Source organism: Agelaius phoeniceus, chromosome 20 (assembly GCF_051311805.1).
Source record: "Agelaius phoeniceus isolate bAgePho1 chromosome 20, bAgePho1.hap1, whole genome shotgun sequence".
In the NCBI taxonomy this organism is placed as follows: Eukaryota; Metazoa; Chordata; class Aves; order Passeriformes; family Icteridae; genus Agelaius; species Agelaius phoeniceus.
In genome coordinates this window covers 1317750-1341882 of record NC_135284.1, presented here as the reverse complement: position 1 = coordinate 1341882, position 24133 = coordinate 1317750, and the positions used below count along the sequence as shown (strand labels likewise).

Genomic DNA, 24133 nt, shown 5'->3' with positions numbered 1-24133 from the left:
GCTGTCCCGCTCCCGCTGTCCCGCTCCCGCTGTCCCGGCCGGGCCCGGCGCCCTCAGGCCCCGTGCGGGAAGGGGCGGGGCGGGGCGGGGCCTGCGGCGCGCGCCGGGTTCCGCCAGGGGGCGCGCGCCCCGCACCGGCGCGTGCGCAGGGCCGGGCACGCGCGCGGGCCCGACCCGCCGCCCCGAGCGAGGTGAGAGGCGGCCCCGGCGGCCCCGGCTCCCTCCGCCGCCCCCGGCGGGCCGCACCGGGACCGGGCAGGGCCGGGCCAGGCAGGGCCGGGGGGGAGCGCGGAGAGCGCGGTTCGGGCGGCGGGGGGCGCGGGGAGCGCGGCGGCGGGAACGCGCGCGCTTCTCACGGAGCCTCGCGGGCCGCGGCGGCGCCGGAGGGGGCGGGGCCGCGGAGGGGGCGGGGCCGGGCGGGGGCGCCGCCTGGCGGTGATGGGGAGAGGGGGCAGGAGGGGATTGGGAGTGTGGGAATATGGGATTGGGAATATGGGATGGGCAATATGGGGATATGGGACTGGGAATATGGGGATATGGGGATGGGAATATGGGGATGGGGATGTGGGATTGGGAATATGGGGATATGGGAACGGGGGTATGGGGATATGGGGATATGGGGATGGGGAGATGGGGGAGTGGGAATTGGGATATGGGGAGCGGAAACTGAGATATGGGGAATGGGAGTTGGGATGTGGGGGAGCGGGGACTGGGATATGGGGAGTGGGGATTGGGATATGGGGGATTGAGAACTGGGATAGGGGCAGTGGGATATGGGAAGTGCTTCTGGGAGGTGTAGAGCACTTCCTTGCATAACTCTCACACATCCGTTGCACTGAACCCTCACTTTGGGGTTGCATCCCCATCACCCCACATCTCCGTGCTGGATTTCTCCCCACAGCCAGAGAGGGGGCTGTGATCCGTGTGGAATGGGGTCTGAAGGCTGCTGAAGCCCTTCTGCCTGCTGCTCAGGACATCCTGGGAGGATCACACCACGAGGGCTGTGGGAAAGGCAGAATTCCCTTTGGGATCCACAGTTTGGGACTCACGCTGTGGGTGCTTGGGCCAGCCAGGTTCACCCAAGGAGCACAGCCAGCACCAGGGCAGGGATGGAGCGCCTGGCCTCTTTCAGCAGTAAGTGCCATCAGCTAAATCTGCTCAGGAAAAACCTGATGGTACAGGGATTTCTTGGAGCAGTGGGATTTTGGAGTCACCATCCCTGAATGTGCTCAAAAAATGTGTGAGTGTGGCACTTTGGGGACGTGCTTTAGTGCTCGCACAAATGGTTCAGTGTGAGTTTTGTCTGATTTTCCTCTACTTATAATTGAGCTAGTTCAAATCCATTTCCTTGGAAAAAGTCAGAATCATGGAATCCCAGACTGATTTGGGTTGGAAGAAACCTTAAAGCCCATCCTATTCCACACCTGCCATGGGCAGGGACACCTGCCACTGTCCCAGGGTGCTCCAAGCCCCATCCAGCCTGGCCTTGGGCACTGCCAGGGATGCAGGGGCAGCCCCATCTGTGCCAGAGCCTCCCCACCCTCCCAGGGAAGGATTTCTTCCCAATTCTCCAATCTAACCCTGCTCTGAGTGTGAAGCCATTACAACCTGACAGTGCTATTAATTTTATTGAACAGGTGAGTTCATTCAAAATCTGCAGAATCATCCTGAGCTGGGGTGAACCACCAGCTGCAGGGGCTGGGCACGGGGGGGTTTGAGGGGCTGTTCTTGCTCGTGTAACAGTGCCTGTGTGACAGGAGGTTCCCTCTGCTTGTCCCAGGTGACCCTTTTGACAAGCCCCCGTGCCGGGGCTGCTCCTCGTACCTGACGGAGCCCTACGTGAAGTGTGCTGAGTGTGGGCCCCCTCCCTTCCTGCTGTGCCTGCAGGTGAGTGCCAGCAGCAGGGCACAGCTCTCACTGCCCACACAGGGCCACCAGGGCCACCAGGGCCATCCCTGCTCTCTCCAGGGACAGGGGAGTGACAAAGGGGGCTGCAGGGTGGAGCACTGAGACGTGGGCGCAGAGAATGGGAGTTAAAAAAGGGACCAGGGAAAATCTTTTCAGAAGTAACACAGCTCTGGTCTTTTGTTCTGCAGTGTTTCACCCGAGGATTCGAGTACAAGAAGCACCAGAGTGATCACACTTATGAGATAATGGTAAATATTCATTTTGGATAGCACTGCTCAGTCTGGGCTCTCACAGCTCCCCAGGAGTGAGGGGCCCTTGCTTACTCACATTGCACTGAAAGAAGATGCAGTTCTTTGATTCAGAGGTTTTAAACTATTAAAAAAAGAAAAATATCCACCTGGAACGGAATGGAGTAATGGAGTCATTTCCAGCTGCATCTTTTTGTTGTGCCTGGGTAGCACAATGCACCTCACTGGACTGACAGTCCTTAACCAGGCACATTGGCTTCTGTTTCTCTAGGCTGTTTCTTCTTCCCCCAAATTAATAATTCTTAAAGTCTCCAGTAATTTTTCTGTGTTTCGTGGTACAACATGGTGCAATTACAGCTGGAAGACACAGCACGTTCCAGGATTTGCTGTGCTTGATGCCCTGAGTAATCCAATAATTATTCAGTCAGGTTTTGTGGAAGTTTAAAGCTGCCAGAGTTATCTCTATCTGTGTCACCCTGTGGTTCAGAACTTCTTTGCCCTTTCTGAGGTGGGCTGGAACACAGGATCACAGGATTTGTTCTTTTTTCTTCCCCAGACATCTGACTTCCCTGTGCTGGACCCCAACTGGACAGCTCAGGAGGAGATGTCTCTCCTGGAAGCTGTGATGGACTGTGGATTTGGGAACTGGTGAGAGTTCTGTGCTTCAGCCAATCTCACTCACTGATGGGCAGTTTTTCCTTTCTCTCCCCTGGATCTCACTGTGGAATCCATCAGTGCACACATTGACTGTTCAGTGGCTTATTGTGGGTGAGACACTGATTCAGCAGCTAAAGGAAGGCTGTGGTGTCAGATCCTGTTTTCATGAGCTATCTGTCTCCTCCTTTATTAAAAATAGTTAAAATTCAGAACCCCAGAATTCACAGGAGCAGAGCTGAGAGTTCTGAGGTGCACGTTGCTGTCAGAAGTAGGATTGATAACTGGTCACAGAGTTTGCCATTACCTGGAGTCAGTAAAATGTGTGAAAAGCTCTCAAATAACATCAGTAATTTCAAGCCTGTTAAAGATGTGGCACATTCCCATCAGCCAGAGGGTTTCCCATATGAAATCAGTGAATTTCATTGTTCATGGGCACCCAAAAATGTTCCCTGGCACCAAGATGTGAGTGTTGGTGCTGGGAGTGTGAGTTCAGGCACCATCACAGGCCAGTTCTCTGCACACAACCAATCTCTTGTCCAAAATTACCTTTTCCCACTGGAGAAATTTAAAAAAAAAACATCATTTCTGTGTTGTTCACACAAAGCCTCCCCCTCTCCCCACTCCAGGCAGGACGTGGCCAACCAGATGTGCACCAAATCCAAGGAGGAGTGTGAGAAGCACTACATGAAACACTTCATCAACAACCCCCTGTTTGCCTCCACGCTGCTGAAGCTGAAGCAGGCAGAGGAGGCTCAGCACCACGAGACAGCCATTCCCTTCCACTGTGAGTACCAGGGACCCTGTGTGCCTCCATTCCCAGGGGATAACCTGGCCTGAGAGCTGCTCTGGGGGATGGCAGCAGCTGGGTTCTCTTCACACTGCATGGATTCCTGGGTGTACCAGAGAGACAGGGCTGCCAGCTCCATGGGCAAGGCAGCAAACAGGGGCTGACACAAACAGCGGGGTCTCACAAGCAGAAGTTCCTCCACAGACAGAAATCCTCCACAACACAGAAATCACCCCAGCAGAGGTTTTGGATGTTTTATCCCACCCCAAAGCTCCTTTGTCTGACACAAACAGCAGGGTCTCACAAGCAGAAGTTCCTCCACAGCCAGAGCACACAGAAATCACCCCAGCAGAGGTTTTGGATGTTTTATCCCACCCCAGAGCTCCCTCAGACAGATCCCAGTGTGCTTCCCACCCTGCCCAGCAAAGGGAGCTGAGCAGGGATTTCTGCCTCCAGGCGTTCCCTCTGCTCCTGTGCACATTTCTGTGCACACACCCTGTCCCAGGCCTGACTGCTGATTTGATTTGTCAGAAAATCACTCCTTTCAGCTATGCTGATTTCACACCTCTCCCTTGAAAGCTGCCTGTTAAAAAAGTCTGCAGCAAGTTCACAAATTCTCAGTTTTCCTTGCATTTCACATCTTTAGCATTCCCCCAGTCTGGCAGCTGCTCATTCCAGAGCTCCCCAGCCTCCCTGGGCCAGGCACTTGCTGCCTGTCTGGAGCTTTACATTTCCCAGTAAAGTGGTTAGAGCTAAACAGTAGGAACTGAGCAATTTTGGTTCTGTCCCTGGCTGTTATTGATATTTTCATGTGCCCTGGGCCAAGACAAACTCCCTGTGCCTGGGCCTGCTTTATCTGTGCCGTGGGACACACAAAGCTCAGCTCCTGCCTGAGAGCCCTGTGAGCCCCAGACTGTCACTGTCTGTAAAACACCGAGCTCCTCAGCTGGGAAGGGCTCTGAAAACTGGGAGTTCTCTGCCTTCCATTGCAGCCCTGCCAATGGCCCCCAGAAGGAGGCAGATTTAACCCTCCTGGTGCTATTAACTAAAGGAACCTGCGTGCTGAGCCCCAGGGAACTGCAGAGGTTTACAGGGGGATGCTGAGCTCCAAAATGCAAAGTTTACATTTTATTACCTGTTTATTACTGAATTTGTGTTTGACTCTTGAGAATACTACCAAGATCTCAGATTGCTGCATTTTTCTCTGGATGAACTCTGTCTTTTCTGACTATAACACCGAATAAAAGCCCAATCAGGGTATTTTTCTTCTGCTAATTATTCCCACTTTTCCTGCAAAATAAACACCTATTTACAGATCCTTAAAAGAAGACCTCAAGCCCCACTCAACAGCTGAAAACCTTTGTTTTTTGCAGCTGCTGATGATCCCCCACGGCCCACCTTTGACTCCTTGCTCTCCAGGGACATGGCTGGCTACATGCCAGCCAGAGCTGACTTTGTTGAGGTAAGAAACGCTCTCCTCCCATTTAATTTGAAATTTGTTTTATCCTCCCATTTATTTTAAATTTGCTGCTGGGTGCAGGCTCAGCTCCCACAGCCCTGTTGGCCCTGCCTGTCCTTGCTGTTCATGTAAAAGCACCAGAGGAGGGCACAGGGTGAGGGATGCTCTCAGTCCTGTGGTTTGCTTTGAGGAGCAGGGAGATATCCTCCCTCCCAAGGTGAGATATTGGTGATTAAATGATTAAAGCCCTGGGTTAATGAGGGCTCTGGTGCCCGAGGTGGCGCTGCTGGCCTGCAGAGGCAGGGCAGGAGCAGAGGCTGCAGGACCTGCTGCTGCCACCAGATGTCCAGCTGTCCGTCTGTCCAGCTGTCCAGCCAGGGTGGCCCTGCTGGGCACTGGGAATTGGCTGCTGGGCCGAAGGAGCAGCTCCAGCACTGCCACCTGCCCGAGGGGAGCACACACCCTGCTCCACACAGCACCTGGGAGATCAGCTTTGGGCATGGAAGAGGGCCCAGTTCCTGCTCCTGTCCATGGAGGAACGAGTTCAGCCCCACAGGGCCTTGGGTTTGGGTCTCTGAGCAGAATCAGCACCCCAAAATCCCACCCAGGGCTCTCAGGCACATGGGGGGGCTCCTGAGCCAGGCCAGGAGTTGGATTTGGTGATGTTTGAGTCCCTTCCAGCTCAGGACATCCTGATTTCCATCCCATGAGCTGGCTAATTCCCAGCGTCCTGTCACAACATCCTGCTCCAGCTGCAGCCCTGGGGGTGCTTTTCACACATTTCCCCCAGGCAAAGCTGCCCTGGGCTGTTTGTTTGGATGGAGCCTTGTGCCCCATCTCTGTCCCAGTTCCCCTGTGCCCCATGTCTGGGTGAACATCTCTGTCCCCACTCCTGCATGCTCTGAAACCTGGGGCAATGTTCCAGTGCTCGTTAGTGACCCTGCATTAATCACCTCTGCACAGGAGTTTGACAACTATGCTGAGTGGGATTTGAGAGATATTGATTTTGTGGAAGATGATTCAGACATTTTGCATGGTAAGTGCCATATTTTTGTACCCAGGCTGAAAACTGTTTCAGATGCCTGTGCAGCCTTTTATTTCTTCCTGCACACACTTTAGGAGGGAACATACACTTTTAATGTATGGGGTTTCATGTTTGGGTTTTTAATGCATTAAATCCATCAGGGTGGGTGTTAATGCAGGCAGCAGGGAGGTGTGCAGTGTGTGTGAAACACATTAAAAGTGTTGGACTCAAAGCTGTGTGATTTCTCATATGTTCAGCATGCCCTGAGTTAGAGTAGCATCAGCTGTGTGGGACAACTTCCTTCTTATTGTGAGGATGATTTTATGAACCCAGTTCCTGCCCTGAGTTTCTGTGAGCATGCTGCCTTAATCACATGCAATAACAGGAATTACTGAAGTGACATTTTAATCCACAGAGAGGAGAAGATCCTGCTTTTCCCCACGTTTGTAAGTACACCCAGGGTTTAGGAGTCCTGTGTTTATGCCTCAGAGTTCTGCCATCTGTGTCAGGCAGTTCTGAGCTAAAGCCTTTGCATCCCTTGGAGACAGACAAATCCCTGTTACGTACAGACAGGCTTGGCAAAGTTAAAAAAGCCAGTTTGAAGTTGAGCAGTGCACACAGGAGCTTTAGGAATGCAAACTGCCCTGGCTCAGGGCAGCTCCTGAGTCTTGTGTCAGCCTCTCCCCTTTCAGCTTCTATTGAGGGGAAACTGGCTTGAGGCCATGCCAGGGACTCCTCCTGCCACTCTCTGCTGTTTCATCCTGTGCTGGGTCCTGGTGAACTGAAAAAGCAAAATAATCATCTCCTACTCCTGCCCATTGATGAGAGATGCACGTTCAGAGCAGGGGGCTCTGCTGCACTCCCCTCCTGCCAGCCCCCATCCTGCAGGAGCTCTGCTAACCCTGCTGGAGCTGGATCTGCCCGTGCTCCTGCACATCCTGCAGCAGGGACTTCCACAATCCAATTAGGAGTTCACAATTGAATTATGTGTTGTGTGAAAAAATACTTCCCCCCCGTCTGTCCAATATTTTTACTCGGTAATTTCATTGGGTGTTCTCTGCTCCATCCCTCAGTTGTCTGCAGTGTTGGGGAAGGGATGGCAGGGATTTGCAGCGTGCAGAGTGCCTGGCAGAGCTTGTGGAGGAAAATCCTCAGTTTGTTTTCCTGTTAAACCTCACTGGGTTCAAGATTAACTTTTGAAAATGACTTTTATATTGCATTTTCTGCAAGTCACTCAGGCTGGGCCCTGGGACACCCCAGCACAATTCCTGTGGTCTCTCTTTCCTGCTCTTGGTGCACCAGAGCTCAGTGCTGCACATCCCACGGGAATATTTGTGCCTCCACTGCAGTGGAATTCCCCCTTCTTCCCTTTCTCCCATGCTGCTTTCTGTAATATTTTGTAAAAATTATTTTTTAAGAAGTTCTGGATCTGAGCTGCTTGATGTATTTTCTGAGGTATATCTTTCATATGATATTTATATTTAAAGCTTTATCTCATGTATTTTATCTGTCAGATTTCCCTCTGTCACTCTACACAAGTTCTTGGTATTCCCACAAGAAAATGCTCTTTATTACAAGGTGGGAAGGCTCCCAGGCAGCTTTTGTGAGGATCACAGAACCTGGACCTGTACCAGCTCTCCCCAGCTCACAGGAGGTCACAGACATCATTCTGTCACTTCTTGGTATTAGTGAGATGGCACAAATTTGTATGAAATCTCTCCCATTTCAGTCCAATTCTGGAATTGTTCTCTTTTGTTCAGTGCTGGCAGTACAGTAAGGGCATGCAAATACATATTGCAGTTACACAAAAAACATAATGGACAGATCAAAAGCACCAACCAGTTACAAGCCTAATTCAGCCCACAGTGCTTGAATATTTCATGAACTACAAGTTTTCATCGGGCTGAATTAGAACCTTGGTAATTTATCTTTTTCCCAGCTTTCCCCCCCCACCCTTCTCATGTAAATGATTTTTCACTTCTAACACTGCAAAGTAATTGCTGAAACCACAGATTTAGAAGTGAGTGGAAATGGGCTGCAACTGGCAGGGGGATGTGAAGTTAAGCTGCAAGCTCCATGTCCTTGCTGACAGAGCAGTGTTTGCTGTGCTGGGCAGGCTCTGCCCTGCTCCAGAGGCACATTTAACTGCTTGCCATGGTGCTGCTGTGCTCCAGGGTGTCTCAATTTGGGCAATTTGCAGCCCCTCAGCTCATCCCCAGCCCAGCACACACTGGTCCCACAGGCTGACACTGGGGTTAGTTTGCATTCTTCCCATTATCTGGGCCTCTCCTGCCAGGGCAGGTCCTCTCCATGGAGCAAAGCTCTCACTCAGGAGTGTTCCACAAACTTTCCTGCACACCAAGTGAGGCTGGACAGCAATGAAAAGCAAAGAAACTGTTTTGGTCACACTCTGCAGAAACCAAAATATTTGGGTTTTTTTTGAATGGAGGAAGGAGCCTTGAATCGCTGCCTATCAGTGGAGCCTTCAGAGCCTTATCAGAGCCTTATCAGAGCCCAGAGTGGACACTGAGCACGGGGGCAGCTTGGATTTCTCACAGCAGCAGCACAAACAGAGCCCATGGGGAGAGCACAGGCAGATCATTGCCATTCCCCCAGCATCTCCTCTCTCATTTCCGTGCTCTGAGGGGCACTGGAGCACTCAGGGTTATTCATTCATGCATTCCACACTTGGGAATGCCTGTCCTGGCTGAGGCTGCCTGTTAAAAACAAAAGCCCCTCCAGAAGGGCTTGTGGCAGAAATATTCATTTCTCTGGGAGCAGAAACTCCATCTTTTCCCCTTCATTTGTTCCTTCCTCTCCCCAGCTGATCATCATTTCTTTAGAATATTGTGCACCCAGGTGAAAGCATCAAAACTCCATGGTTAGAGGTGCATAATTACTTGTGATATTTATAGAGGTTCTCCAGTGCAGTTTCTGCATGTACTTATTAAGTTCTGCCCACACAAACCCCAGAAAATAACAAGTTGGCTGAGCTTGCAGAGGGTTTCAAAACTACAAAAATATTTTCTGTAAATTGGCTCCAATTCCAGCCCTTCCTAATGGATTTCATTCATGTTTAACTTGCTGCATTCCCAATTTCTCGTCCCCACATTTTAGCACGAAGGAGAATTTGCTGTCTCTGCTTGTTCTTAAATTAGGAAACCTAAATCCCTCACTGTGAAAATACACAATGATGCTGGAAAAATGCAAGAAATTTGGAAAAACAAGGAGGAATATTGCAGCACCCCTCCTAGCTCATACAGAATCCTTTACCCCTAGATTAATGTCAGAGCAATTTGGGACAAACTGAAGGGGTTTTGTTGGGATCAAGCTCCTGAGTGAATCCCCACAGCCTCCGGGCTTTGTCCCTGTTTGTATGAAATTTGATTACCCAGAGGGATGGAGGGATGAATTTCCCAGAGGCTGGGGCTTCCTGGTGTTTACACCTACATACATATTTAAGATAGACACAGAACCACACTTCTTAATTGCATTATTAATTATTCATCTGAGAGCACAATCAATAAACTGCCACTATCAGTTTTGCTCTTTTTGTGTAACTACAGAGAGAAATGGACCCTGGGTTCTGTCCCCCTTGGGCCACCCCAGTTCCCCCTTTTCCAAAATCTGGTTGTTGTGCCACAGCCTCCAAACCACTGCCAAGCCTTGAGCCTCTTCCTTCTGAGAGCACATGGAAATTATTCACATAAATTAAAAAAAAAAAAAAAAATTAAAAATCAGCCACCTCTACACTCATTTAATGACCTAGAATTTGTGTGTTATCCAGCAGAGAAAGGGAAGGGAAGGTGATAGGTGTCTCTTTATCTTGTCTTTCAAGAATTTACCCCAAAAAAAAAAGTTTATTAAGCTAATGGCTGCAGGAAAAAGGAGCTGGAGGCTGTGTGAGTGGCTCAGCCAGGTTTGATTTGGGAAGGATGTGATTCCTAATGAGCATGGCTTTTTCCTGGGCTGCTTCTTCACATTGTCCTGAGCCATGCTTTGTTCTCCTGGCAGACAGGTAAGTTTGGAAGTTAACAAGCTGGAGTCTTCCAGGTGTCTTTAACTGTGGCAAAAGCTACTTTGAGTCCTCACAGTCAGAGCTGTGTCTGCTTTTTGGAGTTCCCTGTTCTGGGCAAACACCTTTGCCCAAAGATGGCACCTCAGGAGGAGGAATACCTGGCTATGGCATGTGTGAAGGAGCAAATATTTGCAGATAGCAGAAGAGCCCAAGAAAGGGTAGGAGAGGAGTTCCCAGGACCTGCCCAGGCTCATGTTGACATGAGTGTATTTACAGTGATGAATTTGGCAGGGGGAAGCAAAGGAAACCTTCCCCAGGTAGCAAGGGCTGCACTGAGCTGATGCCCCTGTAAAATTGCCTCAGGGTTCTTAAACCATTTCAGCCTAATGGGAACATAAAAGCTTGAAATTCAGCCTCCTGCAGTGATTGCTTATGAATTCTTTAATCTTTGTGTTTTGCAGCTCTGAAGATTGCAGTTGTAGATATCTATCATTCCAGGTTAAAGGAGAGACAGAGACGGAAAAAGTGAGTTTTGAAGCAGTCGCTGTGCTTTTCCTTCCCTGTGCAATGCTGATGGATTACACATCATGAATTTCCTGCTTCAAAAAAATCCTGCCAGACTGTGACTGATTGCTGGACCCCCACTTTTCCCCCAGAAATATTTGCATCATTATTTTTAAATCCTAGTGGCCCCTAAGTTAGTTTTCCACACTGAAGATAACTCAATTGCTGACGTGGGCTTGAATAATTTATTCAACTCATTTGACAGTGTTCTAGAATGACTCAATCTATTAATTAAATTAAGTTTTATTATAACTTTGAAGTACTTTGTTCAATATTTAAAATTATATCTTGCTGGATTAGTCCATACTGGAAGGATTAGTGATTTGAAGTGAGGCTGCTCCAATCCTTCTCATAAAACTCCATAGTTCTGCTGAGTGACAGCAAGGACTGACCTGGTTCTTTATAACTCATAAATAAAAAGTATTTATGTGGTGTAATTTCCACGATGATCAATCTTGTCATACTAAAGGAAAGTGCTGCAGGGCTCTCCATAACTCTTGTGGTTACACCAGTGTTTTGTGAAGTTTCAACAGCAGGATGGGACAGAAATCTGGAAAATGCCACAAAAGTCACTGATGTCACTGTCAGAAAGGTGACTCTGCACGGGCCTGGAAGGTTTTGTGCACAGCAGAGGAAATGTCATGGATTTTACAGAGCAGGTTCTGGGCTGCCCTTGCCAGCCCAGCTCTGTGGTATTTTATTTTCCAGAGTGGAGTCACCACAGAGCAATGAGCACGTGGCCCTGCTCACCCCAGTGACAAAGGGATTTGTCAGGCACCTGCTCCCTCTGCTCCCTCCCTGATCCCAGCAGGAGCAGTTCAAGCCCAGAGTTGCCTCCATCAGCTCCCTAAAACCCAGGCTGCCTTGGAAAAATGCATTTACAGTCCAGCTCTAGCCTGTGCTTTAGCAGAGGGAAGTTTGTCTCTCTCTGAAGCTGGAAATGATGTTCATGAGACATTCATTACCTCTGATTTTGGAAGGACAAGTTATAAGATGCTGTAGATGTGCAATGTGTGCCTAAAGAAGCAATTTCCAACCTTTAAAGTGATTGCAGCTCCCTTTGTGCTCCGTGCTAATGCACACCACTGTCCCAAATTTACCCTGATTAAAGACACACTGCATCATGTTTCCATTCCAGCCAGCCCAGGGCTTATGGAAATTTCATTCATGTTTAGTTTTAGACTCCTCTGATGGTCTAAATCAAAGTTTCTTCTGAAGCCTTTGTGTTTGTGAGGCAATGCAGGAGTAATGGCCTTTATTAATATAATTTTCTTTCATTTCCAGAATTATAAGAGATCATGGCCTGATCAACCTCAGAAAATTTCAGAGTGAGTATCAGGTGTAAGTGCTTGACTTCAAAGTGGCAAAGCTTCACACATTCACCACTTCCAGGTCACCAGTGTGGTTTGTTCATACTGGAACATATTCAGATGTCCTAAATTCCAGCAGATTTCCTGCCCCAGCTGTTTCCAGCTGTCTGCTTCTAACTACTCCCAGCCCAGTGTTTTAGTTCTTGTCTCAGAATTGCTCTTCAGAAGCACTTTGGGCTCTGCTGAGTGTGGAAAAGGGGGAAGGTGAAACCCAGGCCTTTTAAGTGCACCTCACTCTTGTGAGAAACGACTGAGCAACATTTAAATACCACCCTTTATGCCTTAAGGACTTTAAGGGCTGTAACTTGTGTCGCTTTTCACTCAGCAGTTTGTAGCTGTGACACCAAGACGCCCAAAATGTGGAATTTTGGTCAATCCCAGGCTGGGGGCTCCCAGCAGCCCCCCAGAGGTGTTTTCCCCTGGCAGCAGGGGTGGTGGCACGTGGCTCTTTGTCCCTGCAGTTCTGGAAAGGCGTTACCCCAAGGAGGTGCAGGAGCTCTATGAGACCATGAGGAGGTTTGCCCGCATCCTGGGGCCCCTGGAGCACGACAAGTTCATCGAGAGCCACGCGCGTGAGTCACGAGGGGCTGCAGCCCTGCTCCCCAAACTCAGCCCTGCCCTGGGGCACGAGGGGCTCCTCCTCCCCCTGCTAACCACCCCAGGAAAACAAATGCAGCTGTGGTTGGAGATGTTGAATGAGCAGCCAGTGGGGTTTTTTCCACTAAACTGTGTCCGAGCTCTTTGTTTGAGTTTGCAGCTGACTGAACATTCTGGTCATGTGGTAGAGGTAATATTTTTTTTTTATCTAAAGAGCACTGTTTATTTACTGGGACTCTGTACCAGGGGAAGAATAAAATCCCTATGTTATGTCTGTGTGGAGAGATTGGGAGCTGGCAGCAAAGTGAATTCTTTGAAAGACACAGGTTAAAGTACTTAATGTCACATAATTACATAGTGCAGTGGTCATTATGTCCTTACCTTAGGGGAGAGGCATTGTTCCATCCCTGAATCACCCCACAGCCTGCATTTAGGCAGATTCCAGTCCCAGTCACCACATCCTGCTTCGTTCTGTGACTTAAACTGGGACAGTTGTTGCTCATTAGAAAGAACAAAGCATTTACCAAGTTGTGCCCGTGTTTTCAGGACACCCGGCGTGAAATACCAAAAGCATGATCCTGCAAAGTCATGAGTCCTGCATGGGAGTGCTGCTGCTCCTGGAACCTGGTTTTGTTGTTGTAGTGGCTGCAGATCCTCAGGTGAACCTGGCAGGTACAGGCACTACACAGGTCTCCTGAGCAGCAGCAGGAAATAAATTCACAAGGAAACTCGCTCCCTGTAAAACTGAGCAGTGCTGGAAGGCAGCTGATGAAAGCAACAGACAGGAAATATCTCTGAGCAAAAGAAACATTTCATAATTTCATCTTCCTGACTGCAGGAAAAAAACTGTCTGCAAGGAAAAATTTTGGAAGGTCCAGCTAGGAAAATCATAGTTCCAAGAGAATATTTGATGTATAAGGAGCCTGACTGGAACAGATCCTCAAAGCTATTGAAATGCCTTCTAGAAATCCCACATTATTGTTATTTGCCTTGTCTAGGGTATGGCACAGGGACTATCAAAGCATGAAGAGAAAATGGCCTTTCAGAGCACAGAAATTCTAGAAATCAGCTGAAATCTGTGACCAAGGAGCACAGGGACAGAGAGATATTGAGATCCTGTGGAGGCAGGGTAACCCTGGCTGTGGTTTGTGTGTTCAGAGCTGAGCTGGGCAGGCAGATAACAAAGAGCCACATTCCCAGTCCACCCCACTGACCCACTTTTGCTTTTTTTGGTTTTTCCCTCCTGCCACCTCGTGGGGTCCAACAGTGGAATTTGAGCTGCGCAGGGAAATAAAGAGACTCCAGGAATACAGAGCAGCAGGAATCACCAATTTCTGCAGTAAGTACCTGATGCATTATTCAGCCCATTGCCATCCATCAAGGAAGGGAAGGATGATTTTACAACATCCAGGATGTGTTGAATGAAAAGGCACTTAGTTCAGAGAGGCTCTGGAGCTGAGCAAGGCTTCAGCAATGATGCACAGTCCAGCTGGGCTGGTTTGGAGCTGATCTGAGCCATCAGCCTGGAGATCAGTGTCTAACACAGCTCTGCTCTGGGCAGCACTTTGCAAAAGCTTCATTAAAACATATTTATGTCATGGCCCAGTGGTCTCAGGGCTTTATCTTGGGACACTTTCACTGCCTTTCAACACCTGTGATATCTGGAGAGAGGCCTAAGACCTCCGCATAACAAAATAGCCTGGTTTATCCTGGAATTAGATCATGGAAGCCTTTTTTGTTTGGTTTTGGCCTGAAATTAACGGGGGGGAAGGGTACTGGGTGGGATCTGATCCCTTCTGGTGCCAAGTGGTCACCACAAGGGAGAACAGCAGAGGCTGGGCCAGGGGCAGAGACCTTCCCAAAATCTCCTGAAGCAGGGACAAGGCTTGTGTTTTGGGAGTGGCAGGCTCCTGACCTTCCCAAAATCTCCTGAAGCAGGGGAGAGCCAGTCAGGAGTGTGTTGGGGAGGCAGGTGGTGAGGGCAGGCTGTGTGTGTGTGCCACAGGCGCCCGGACCTACGAGCACCTGAAGAAGAGCCGGGACGAGGAGCGGCTGAAGCGCACGATGCTCTCGGAGGTGCTGCAGTACATCCAGGACAGCAGCGCCTGCCAGCAGTGGCTCAGCCGCCAGGCAGACATGTAAGCACTGCCCAGGGAGCCTGCCCCAGCCTGGCTCTGCCCCATCCAGCTGCCAGGGGCCTGGGGGCAGCCTGCTGCTCTGGGAGGCGGCCCTGCCCCTGGGAGCCATGAGCTTCGAGGTCCCTTCCAACCCAAACCTTCCTGGGATTCTGTGCTTCAGCTTGTGTCAAACTCATTCTCCTGCCTGATAGTAACAAATCCATTCCCAGTTTATCAAAGTGGGAGCAGCCTGCAGAATTGAGAAGGGCAGAAAGGTGGGTGACAGCAATAGTGCTTGTTGAGTGCAGGCAAAGGAGGGACTCAAACCCCTCCGTTTTCTCAAATTTATATTTCAGGAACTGAGCTGCTGTTCATAAAGTCACAGAGAGAAATGAGCTCTTTATGGATATTAATGAGGGTACAGCTGATGCCTGAAATATTTCAGATGATTTTAGATGTAGCAGCATCATTAATGTGTCATCACCCTGCACGAGCACTTGGATTTAAGGAACAAACATAAAGGAAGTGCATCCTGTGTGCAGGAGATGGTTTGGAATTTCCCCACTCAATCTCCACTGCATTTTTAATTGTGTGCCCCTCCACGTTTCTTTGTTGGGTTTTTTAACAGGTTTCAGGCATATTTTTCAATGTGGGAACGCTAAATATTTATAAATCCTGTTGACTCCTAGTCAGGGCCTGGGTTATGCAAGTTGAATTGTATAATTACTGCAAGTTGTGGAAGAAGCACTTTCAGGGCCAACACATGCAGTTATGCTTAAAAAAACATGAAGGCAATTTGAAAATTTCCTTTCTTTGCAGTGATTCTGGCCTGACTCCCACGGTACCAGTTCCTTCAACTACAGGTAAGTGTTAGCTGATGTCTGCCAAAACCCAGTAATATTTCTCTGACAGCCTTTTCTGACTCTTTTTCTTGAGTGCCAAAGTGTCAGTCCTCAAGCCTCATGGTTAAGCACTGCTTAAGTCAACATCACATCAATCTGCAAGTCATTCCACTCACATATCCTGCAGGATTTTTGCTGAATTTCTAGATTTTTCTGACTAGAGGTCAAAACCCATCCTAAAGCTACATTAGCAAGGCAGGAAACAAAAGATTTTTCACAGTCTGCAAGCACAAATCAGGGTTTTTTCCACCAAGAGCAGCCCATCTTCTTTCAGTGCCAGTAAGGACAGATTCAGGGGTCAGTCAAGGTCCTCATGAACAAGACTTAAATAAATTCCCATCCCATTTGTTGAGGTCATGGGGTGACTGAGACTGGGATAAAGTTTTACTACAAGGTTGTTAAATGTTGCCAGGCAAAATGGCTTTGGCTCTGTCCCTACACCCAGTTTTTATGTGGATGCTGTTAAACCACTTGAGTCAAACTCTCAGAGGTGGACACTGGGTTTATATGTTCTTCCTCCCTTCTTCCTGGTAAATTTGGGTCAGGGTGCCAAGCAGTGAGTCAGGGCACTAGAGACTGTCCTGAACCTGTTTGGTGATTGCTAAGATCTGGTATTTTGGATTAAAAAACAGTTTTGTGTATCTCAGAGTCCGTGAAGGGAGGACAGTGTCTTCCAGCTGAAGGTCTGGAATGAGGGATGAACTTCCTTGTTAGTCAAGGATGCAGAGTCCCATGGAGGGGATTGTGTTGCCTGAGGAGCTGTGATAGCTCACAGTGTTTACAAGCAGCATCACATGTGGAACAGAACCCAAACAGAATACCATAGAGTTGCTAATTAAGCAAACATCCTGCCCAGGGATGCTGGGGAAGAGCTGCCACGTGGCTCTAATTAAAGGCTGCATCACTCTGAATATGCAAGAGGGCAAATTAATGCTTCACTTCTAGATTCTAAGCTCTTGACTTTGCAGCCTTGATATGTTTTATTTAATGTAGTTTGTGTGTGTGTGTGGTGTTTTCTGGGTTTATAAAAGAGTAAAACTGAATTCTGTCATGTCCCTCCTAGCACAGTGGCCCCATGCCATGGGAAGGGGGAGCAGTGCTGAGAAATAACTTCCTTTACACCTCCCACAGACTCACACTCCAGCTTCTCCCCAGTCCCCCAGCTCCCTCTGCTCAGCTCCTCACACCCAGCCAGATCCCTTCTGTTCCTGCAGATGCCCAGGAGACACAGACACTTCCCAGTGCCAGGGGCAGGACCTGGCCAGGGCAGGATCCTTGGGAAAAACAAATTTCTTTTGCACATTTCCCAAGGTCTCATCACTTCACCAAATTTGGGGAGTTATCCTGGGGTAGACACCTATCTCTAACAGTGCTAAATATGCAGCCCACAGCACAGGGTGAGAGACTTTTTACAATGTGAATAAATAACCCAAACTTTGTCCTAAGCTCTGCAAGTTGCAAAAAAAAAACTATTAGGAAAAAAAAAAGCTGTCTGCAAACAGAGAGCCCTTGTGAAAGTTTAGGCTATGCCAGGTAACAGCAAAGTAAACAATAACTTATAACTGTTGTTTATATAATAATATAGAAACAACAGTGAAAGTGATAAACACCAGATGAGCTTGTGATAAATATTCCTTCAGAACTGTTCATCCTAACAGACAAAAAAATCAATCCCCAAACTGCATTTGCCTTGCAATACCTGCATGGTATTTAAAGGCATTTGAAGAGAACTCTGCCTCGTGAAGCTGTCAGTAATGCCAGAGAGAAATTGGCTTAATCACAGCAATAAAAAGTCTCATCATCCTTACAAGGTGCTGGTTTCAGCACACCTGGCACACCCTCCCTGCAGCTGGGGCAGTCAGGAGGCTCAGCCCAGCTGAGCCATGCCTGATGCCAGTCTGACACAAAGCTTTTGTCTTGCAGTTCCTCCCAAAAACCAACAGCTCACAGGTCTCATGCAACATTCACAGAGCTTCAGATTGCAAAAGCAAACCTTTTGTGGCATCAGCAGAGCTTTCTGCTGAGCCCTGACTAAGCCTGTCTGTAAACACCTGGCTCCAGCTGGGTTGGGCTGCCTCCCTGGCAGGGCCCAGGAGCAGCCAGCCCAGGCTGCTGTGGTTCTGGCAGAGCTTTGCTGATGGAGCTTTTCCTCCCCATCCCCAGGCAGGAGGAGTGCCCCACCGCTGAACCTCACCGGCCTGCCGGGCACCGAGAAGCTCAACGAGAAGGAGAAGGAGGTGAGGAGAGGATGGAAGGATCATCTCCATCATCTGTGTCTCCACAGCACAGGGCTGCCCACACCACGCCTGGGCAGCTGTGAATGTCACCTCAGTCACAGGCCCTGACTGCTCTTCCTTTCTCACAGAAATCATTCAGGTTTTCCAGTCAATCTCCTGTGCTACACATGCAGCACAAACTGGCTGATTCAGCAAAGAAAGGAGCAGAGCACCAGGGTGTTACTTGGTGCTGTTGCTGCATCCATCTCCCTGCCTGCTCTATGAGGCTGGGCTGAGCAGAGGGGTGAATTTTTCTTAATGAACACTGCTTGTTTTTCAGCCCAGTGCAGGCCTGTCCTCTAACTCAGTCAACAATATTGAAATAAGAGATTATTATTATTTCTTCACAGAAGTCCTGAGGTGTCCTTAGGCTGCCCCAGGCAGGTTGCAGTGCCCATGAAGCACAGCTGTACCTCAGCCTCCCCTCTGTGCATGTTTCCCTTGGCTGGAGCTGGCAGCATTGGGAATCAGCTCCTGGCTTTGGTGGAACTGGCATTTCTGCTCCATTCAGCACGGGAATAATGGTGGCAGGACATCAGTGTGTGTGGGGAATCTGATTTCCTGGTCAGCTGAGACAGAAAGTCTGAGGGCTGAGGAATTCTGCAATTTCCTATCCGTGAGGAATGAGCATGAAGCATTTCCTTATTAAAGGGAGGAGACAGACAGTTTCTCCAGCAGGAGCAATGCCACGCTCCTGGAAGGCAGCTGGAATTTGGGAGCTGAGCAGGAGCTGTGCAGCCAAACAGCTCAGGGGCTGTGCACAGCCATTCCTTACCCAACTTCCAACCACGGAATGCCTTCCCTGCACAGCTTCCATGCCAGACTTGTGAAGGGGGAGCTGCCTTTGTGGAAGGTATTAGAGCCTGAGTCTGCAGGGGATTAGCAGCCAGATGCCCTCCCTGGCTCCCGGCCAGCCAGCCCAGTTGCTGCTTCCAAGTGTGGCATGTGTGCTTCCCGGGCTTGGGAAGGAGCAACGCCCACACAGGACACACTCAGAGCTGTGCTCCTGCCTGCCCGGGGCTTGCTTTCATCCTCCTCCTTTATTTTTCCATCAGGAATGTTTGTGAATGCAGCAGCCAGCAGGCTCCTCCCCTCCCTACCTGTGGATCCAAACCAGCATTCCCGTGTGCCTGCCCTGTGCAGGGAAACGCTGGAAGTGTTCTCAGGAAAATATTCCCCGTGCTCCTCCCCCAGCAGGGCTCTGGGAATGGGAGAACATGACAAGTGTTGGTGTTTATTAACTTCACCTTTTGTCTTGCAGCTCTGTCAGATGGTGAGGCTGGTCCCTGGAGCCTATTTGGAATATAAAGCTGCTTTAGTGAACGAGTGCAACAAACAGGGAGGCCTGAGACTGGCGCAGGCTCGAGCCCTCATCAAGATTGACGTGAACAAAACCAGGAAAATCTATGACTTCCTGATCAGAGAAGGGTACATCACAAAGGCCTGAGGACAGGCAGCAGTGCTTGGCTGGAGTAGGCAGATGTGGAGAAAGCTTTGAAGTCACTTTGACAGCGCTGAAAGATTTCACCAGTGTTGAATGAAGGACATTTCCTTTTGTTTAAAACCTTTTGGAGCTTTTTTTTTTTTCCCCTTTTTTTTTTTCTTTTTGTAAAAACAAGTAGGGAGCTTTGTTAAATTGCATGAATGCTGACATTTGTCTGGGTTCCTTTTGACTCTGCTGTTGTCAGGATTCCTCTGCCTCGCAGCGCTGGGAAGGATGGTGTGCCACAGAGGCTGATGTTAAACGTGAATGGGCATTCATTCCTCACACCTCCCGTGGCTGCAGAGAGCATCACGGTGCCTCTGCGCTGCTGCTGACAAAGAATAAGGACACAGCCACACTTTTTGCAGTACAGGGTAGAGAAATGCAGTCCCTCCCTCCTTGTGTTTCTTCCTAAATCAGCAGCAGCTCTCAGAGGCGACAGCACGTGCCCGAGGGTGTAAAAATAGAGCTTGCACTGGTCCGGGCTTTTTAACTTAATTGTGAAAAAGGATGGGAAAGGACATGGCAGGGAAGCTCCTCAACAGTTGTTACTTTTATGTGGTATTAGCACATATCCCAGCAGGAGGGCTCTGCACAAACCAAGGAGCTTGGATCCTGCTCCCCCCGTGATTTGGGGGTGTCAGGTTAAATATAATCCCTCCAATTCAGTCTTCTGCTCCTTGGGAAGGCTGGAAGCTACAGCCACTGCAGCTTTTGGGAACAGGAATAAAAAGGTTCTCGGGACCCTGATGTTCTCCCACAAAAAAGGAGTGAAGAAGCTCCTGTTGGTGGGGTTTTATTCCCTCAGCATTACCAGTGCCATGCCTGAGGAGGTGCCACAAGTCAGTGCTCAAACACAGTCCCCATGCCATCAGCTGATCCAGGAGCTCCAGCACCAAACGTTGGGATTTGGCAGTCAGTTGGATGATGAAGATGGTTCTCTGCAGGTGCAGCTCGTGTGTTTGTTGAACAGTGAATTGTTTGTCAGACAGCTTCCTGCTAAGGTGCAGTGCTGGAATGATGTCCCACAGGAAAGCCAGGAGCCAGAGCAGGTGGGGTTTGGATGCTCCCAAGTTTGGGATCTCATGGAACAGCCTAACTGAGCTACAGCCGCACCAGTACCTGGCTAAGGTGTTGAGATTTGGGTTGTTGTTTGTTCCCCAAGAGTAATTATCCTGTGGACAGGAGGTGCCATTGAATGTGAAGTATTTTGGTTTGTAATAAAATCAAAATGACTTGAAACAATCTTACATCCGCATCCCCAGCCTCGGAGTGAGACTGTAAAGGTCACACAGCTGCCTGGATCTATATCCATCAGCTCCTCACCAGGAGAGGGGAGATAAACCCCAGCAGCGGCCGTGGGGATGCAGGCACTGCATTGCCTAGCAAATATTACTGTTTAAAGAAAAGCAGCAGCAATAAACGACGTGTTGGAGATTCAATCCAGAAATTGAGACTGGGGATGCCGAGGGAGAGGGCACAGCAAGCTGTAAAACCTTGGGAATGTTTTTCCCACTTGTCTTTTAACAATTAACAGCCAGACTGCCTTGCTTTTGGGTGACTTGCACCCAAAGGCAGTAAAGGAGCTGAGGGCACTGGAACCATCCTAGGGTTGTTTTTGGGGGGCTGGGGAACACCAGCCCTTGCTGCACTCCAGACTCCCAGCTGGGGGATGCAGATCCTTAATTACAGACTCAGGTGGCCATGGAACATTAAATATGGAACCAGGCTGGAGATGGGCACTTTGGGCTGGTGGGACCTGCAGGATTGGTGACACCAGGGCCGGGGTGACACAGGGAGGCTGCTCCAGCTTAGTCACAGCACTGAGCTATGCACGGAATGAGTCTTCCCGGGGCTGTGTTATCCGCCTGTCATTAAAGCATCAGTGCTGGGGGCTTTTTTTGGGACTCACAGCTGCCGTCACCCCAGCAGCAAACGCTGGGCCCGCTGTGACTCAGCCCGGGGGGTGGGGGCTGCCTGGAGCAGATCCCGGGGGCTCCTCCCGCCCCAGCAGCGGCTCCTGCTCCCCACGGAGCAGATAACGCCGATAACAGCAGATAACAGCGGCACACAAGGAGCCCTAGTTTTAGTGCCTGCTCAAATTCCCGTCAGGAGGGGCCTGTGAAACCTAAACCTAAACCTCCTTGGGAGAAAACACCACGCTGGAGCAGCAGCTTTTGAGCTGTGGTTAGAGAAAGCCCAGGCTGCCATCCTGGTGAGAAGGGAAAAGGGAAAAATCCATGTGGTGATGCCCCATGGTGATCTCTGGCCTTCCAGCAAACTGGCTGGGTGACCTTCCAGGAAAAGCCAGCATGGATTTATTGGTGACTGTGGAGAAAGCACATTCCCACAGCCCTCCCTGTGACTGGAGCCATTGGACAGTGCTGGGACTGAGCCCAGCACCAGGCACACCAATTCCTGCAGCCCCCAGCCCACTGGGCCTCTTCCCACCTGGCTGCTGCCCAAGGAGCTGAACACACTTCCATAGGGGAACCACAGCCTGGCCACACATCCCAGCTGTGTGCTGTCCCACATCCCAGCTGTGTGCTGTCACACCTGGCAGAGCTGGGTCGGGACCATGTGGAACCCAACAAGGAGTAGGAAGAGCATGGGGAGCACAGAGATGGGGGCAAGCACAGTGAGAGCTGTGGGGCAATGCCTGCCCCACCACAGGCTCTCCATGGCCACCAGCAAGGATTGTGAGCACCCTTTGCTCCAGGGAATGCCCCCTGGAATCTCCTGAGCTCTCCGTACAATCACCAACATCTCATTTCTTTTGCAAAGCCTGTCTGGAAAGTCAATGTTTTATGAGCCAGGCGCCAGCACTCCCCAGTGGCAGTGAAATGGGAAGGGATGGGAGCTCAGAGCTCCTCGTGCAGTGCTGGAGGGGCAGGCACTGCCACAGCACCTCCAGGCCCAGCTCCCAGAGGATGTCTGGGGTCCCTGGGACGGGCCAGCCCCAGCTCAGCTGCCCAGGGGACAGGCAGTGCTGTGCAGGCTGCGATGGGGACAAGCACAGAGTGCCCTGGGGAGGCTGGGAGGGATGGATGGAGGGATGGATGGATGGATGGATGGATGGATGGATGGATGGACGGATGGAGGGATGATGGATGGATGGATCCATGGATGGATGGATGGATGGATGATGGATGGATGGATGGATGGATGGATGGATGGATGGATGGATGATGGATGGATGGATGGATGGATGGACGGATGATGGATGGATGGATGGATGGATGGATGGATGGATGGACGGATGGAGGGATGATGGATGGATGGATGGATGGATGGATGGATGGATGGATGGATGGATGGAAGGTAGTCTGCTCCCCTCTCAGCTGGCCTGCGTGACCCTGAGCACACCCTGCACGGAGCAGGGCAACACCCGTGATTAAGATAATTGCCCTAATGACCAGCTAATGGCCCGTGGTCAGGCGCACCCTTCGGGAATGTGCCGGACCCACCGGGCAGTGCTCAGCCGCATCTGCCAGGTTGGGCTGGGCAAGCTGGGTCCACAGAGTCACAGGATATCCTGACCCACCAGGACCAGAGCCCAATCCTGACCCTTCCAAAGCCATCACCCCCAAAGGGCACCATGGGGTGTCATCGGTCACCACTTGGAGGATCTTGTCTCTACACAGTCTTCAGAACTTTTCCAAGAGATGCACAGTTCGTACGGGAAGGGGAAAAACCTGTCCACAACACCATGTCTGCCTTAGAGGAGAGCTGCTGCTCCCCACAAGCCCTAAGGAGCTCAGGCTGCCTTCCCAGGGCTGGGGGTCCCACAGAGGCCCTGCTGTCCCCCCATGCCAGGGCAGAGAGTCAGCAGCTGTGCCAGGAAGCACCCAGTGCCTGACACCTCCCCTGTGCTCAGGAGCAAACCCTCACAGTCCCACCTGCCCCTCAAACATCCATCCTGGACAAAAGAGCTCTTGGCAGGAGGGGGCTTGGCAGGACAGCAGCCCCCAGCCACCCACCGAGCTCCCCAGCTCCCATGAGTGAACCCGTGGCCAGGGCTGAGTGTGGGAAGGAGCTGACGTTCCCTTTTAGCTTTGTTCCCTGCTGTGTCCCTGGGTCAAAGGCCTCCCAGGTTTCCCTCTTTGCATCCTCTGTCCCACACCAAACACACATAAAGCTCCTGGCAGGGTGCAGGTTAAAAGCACCAGCATTAGAAACACCTTTGCAGTTGTGTGAGTAGCTAAAAACTGCCCAGGATGAGCAACTGGAGCTGTGCAAGAGCCTTTTCCTCATTCGGTGGTGGTGAGGGGGAATGAGGGGTTTAGATGCTTGCGCAGGGAATCCCACAGGCTGCCACTCAAAGCCCATCCTCGGCTCTCCCTACGCTGCCCGTGGCCAATAAACACCCCCCAGAGTGCCCTGCCAGAGCTCCGAGCCGCCAGCCCGGGGAGCACAGCTCCGGGGGGACACCCCGAGGGCTCAGCAGCCTCTCATCGTCTCACAGAGCTGCGATCACCCTGCGATCGATCACCCGGGGATTCATCTCTGCCCCTGAGACGCTGCAGCTCCAAGGAAGGCAGCAGAACTGATGCAACACGGAGGCAAAGCAAACCTCGAGCTTGGAGAGCCAAAACCCTCACATTCTCTTTTTTTTTGGCCTTTTGAGGTTTTCTTAATTTGTCTATTTTTGTTCCTCGCCCACCTCCGCGCGGAGTGTGACGCGAGCCCTCGCTGGAGAGGCAGGGTTTTAAGGGAGAGCTCT

The 24133-nt window shown here is 50.4% G+C and overlaps 1 protein-coding gene across 1 annotated transcript; it reads left to right on the top strand.

The window, feature by feature from the left end:
* Positions 1-88: 88 nt before the first annotated feature.
* Positions 89-20668, top strand: TADA2A (transcriptional adaptor 2A). The gene is made up of 16 exons (XM_054646866.2): positions 89-191; positions 902-1134; positions 1781-1887; positions 2097-2156; positions 2713-2804; positions 3440-3597; positions 4974-5062; positions 6023-6095; positions 10563-10626; positions 11950-11993; positions 12497-12607; positions 13900-13971; positions 14638-14770; positions 15569-15612; positions 17815-17888; positions 19189-20668. The coding sequence occupies exons 2-16, from the start codon at positions 1110-1112 to the stop codon at positions 19372-19374; spliced, it is 1332 nt and encodes a 443-aa protein (XP_054502841.1). The 5' UTR covers positions 89-191; positions 902-1109; the 3' UTR covers positions 19375-20668.
* The last annotated feature ends 3465 nt before the right edge of the window (positions 20669-24133 follow it).

Bases quoted from the DNA above. Each gene is read 5' to 3' on its own strand.
- TADA2A (XM_054646866.2), top strand. From the start codon at position 1,110: ATGGAGCGCCTGGCCTCTTTCAGCA. The intron at 1,888-2,096 runs GTGAGTGCCAGC...TTTGTTCTGCAG, and splicing joins CCTTCCTGCTGTGCCTGCAG to TGTTTCACCCGAGGATTCGA. The intron at 15,613-17,814 runs GTAAGTGTTAGC...CCCCATCCCCAG, and splicing joins ACCAGTTCCTTCAACTACAG to GCAGGAGGAGTGCCCCACCG.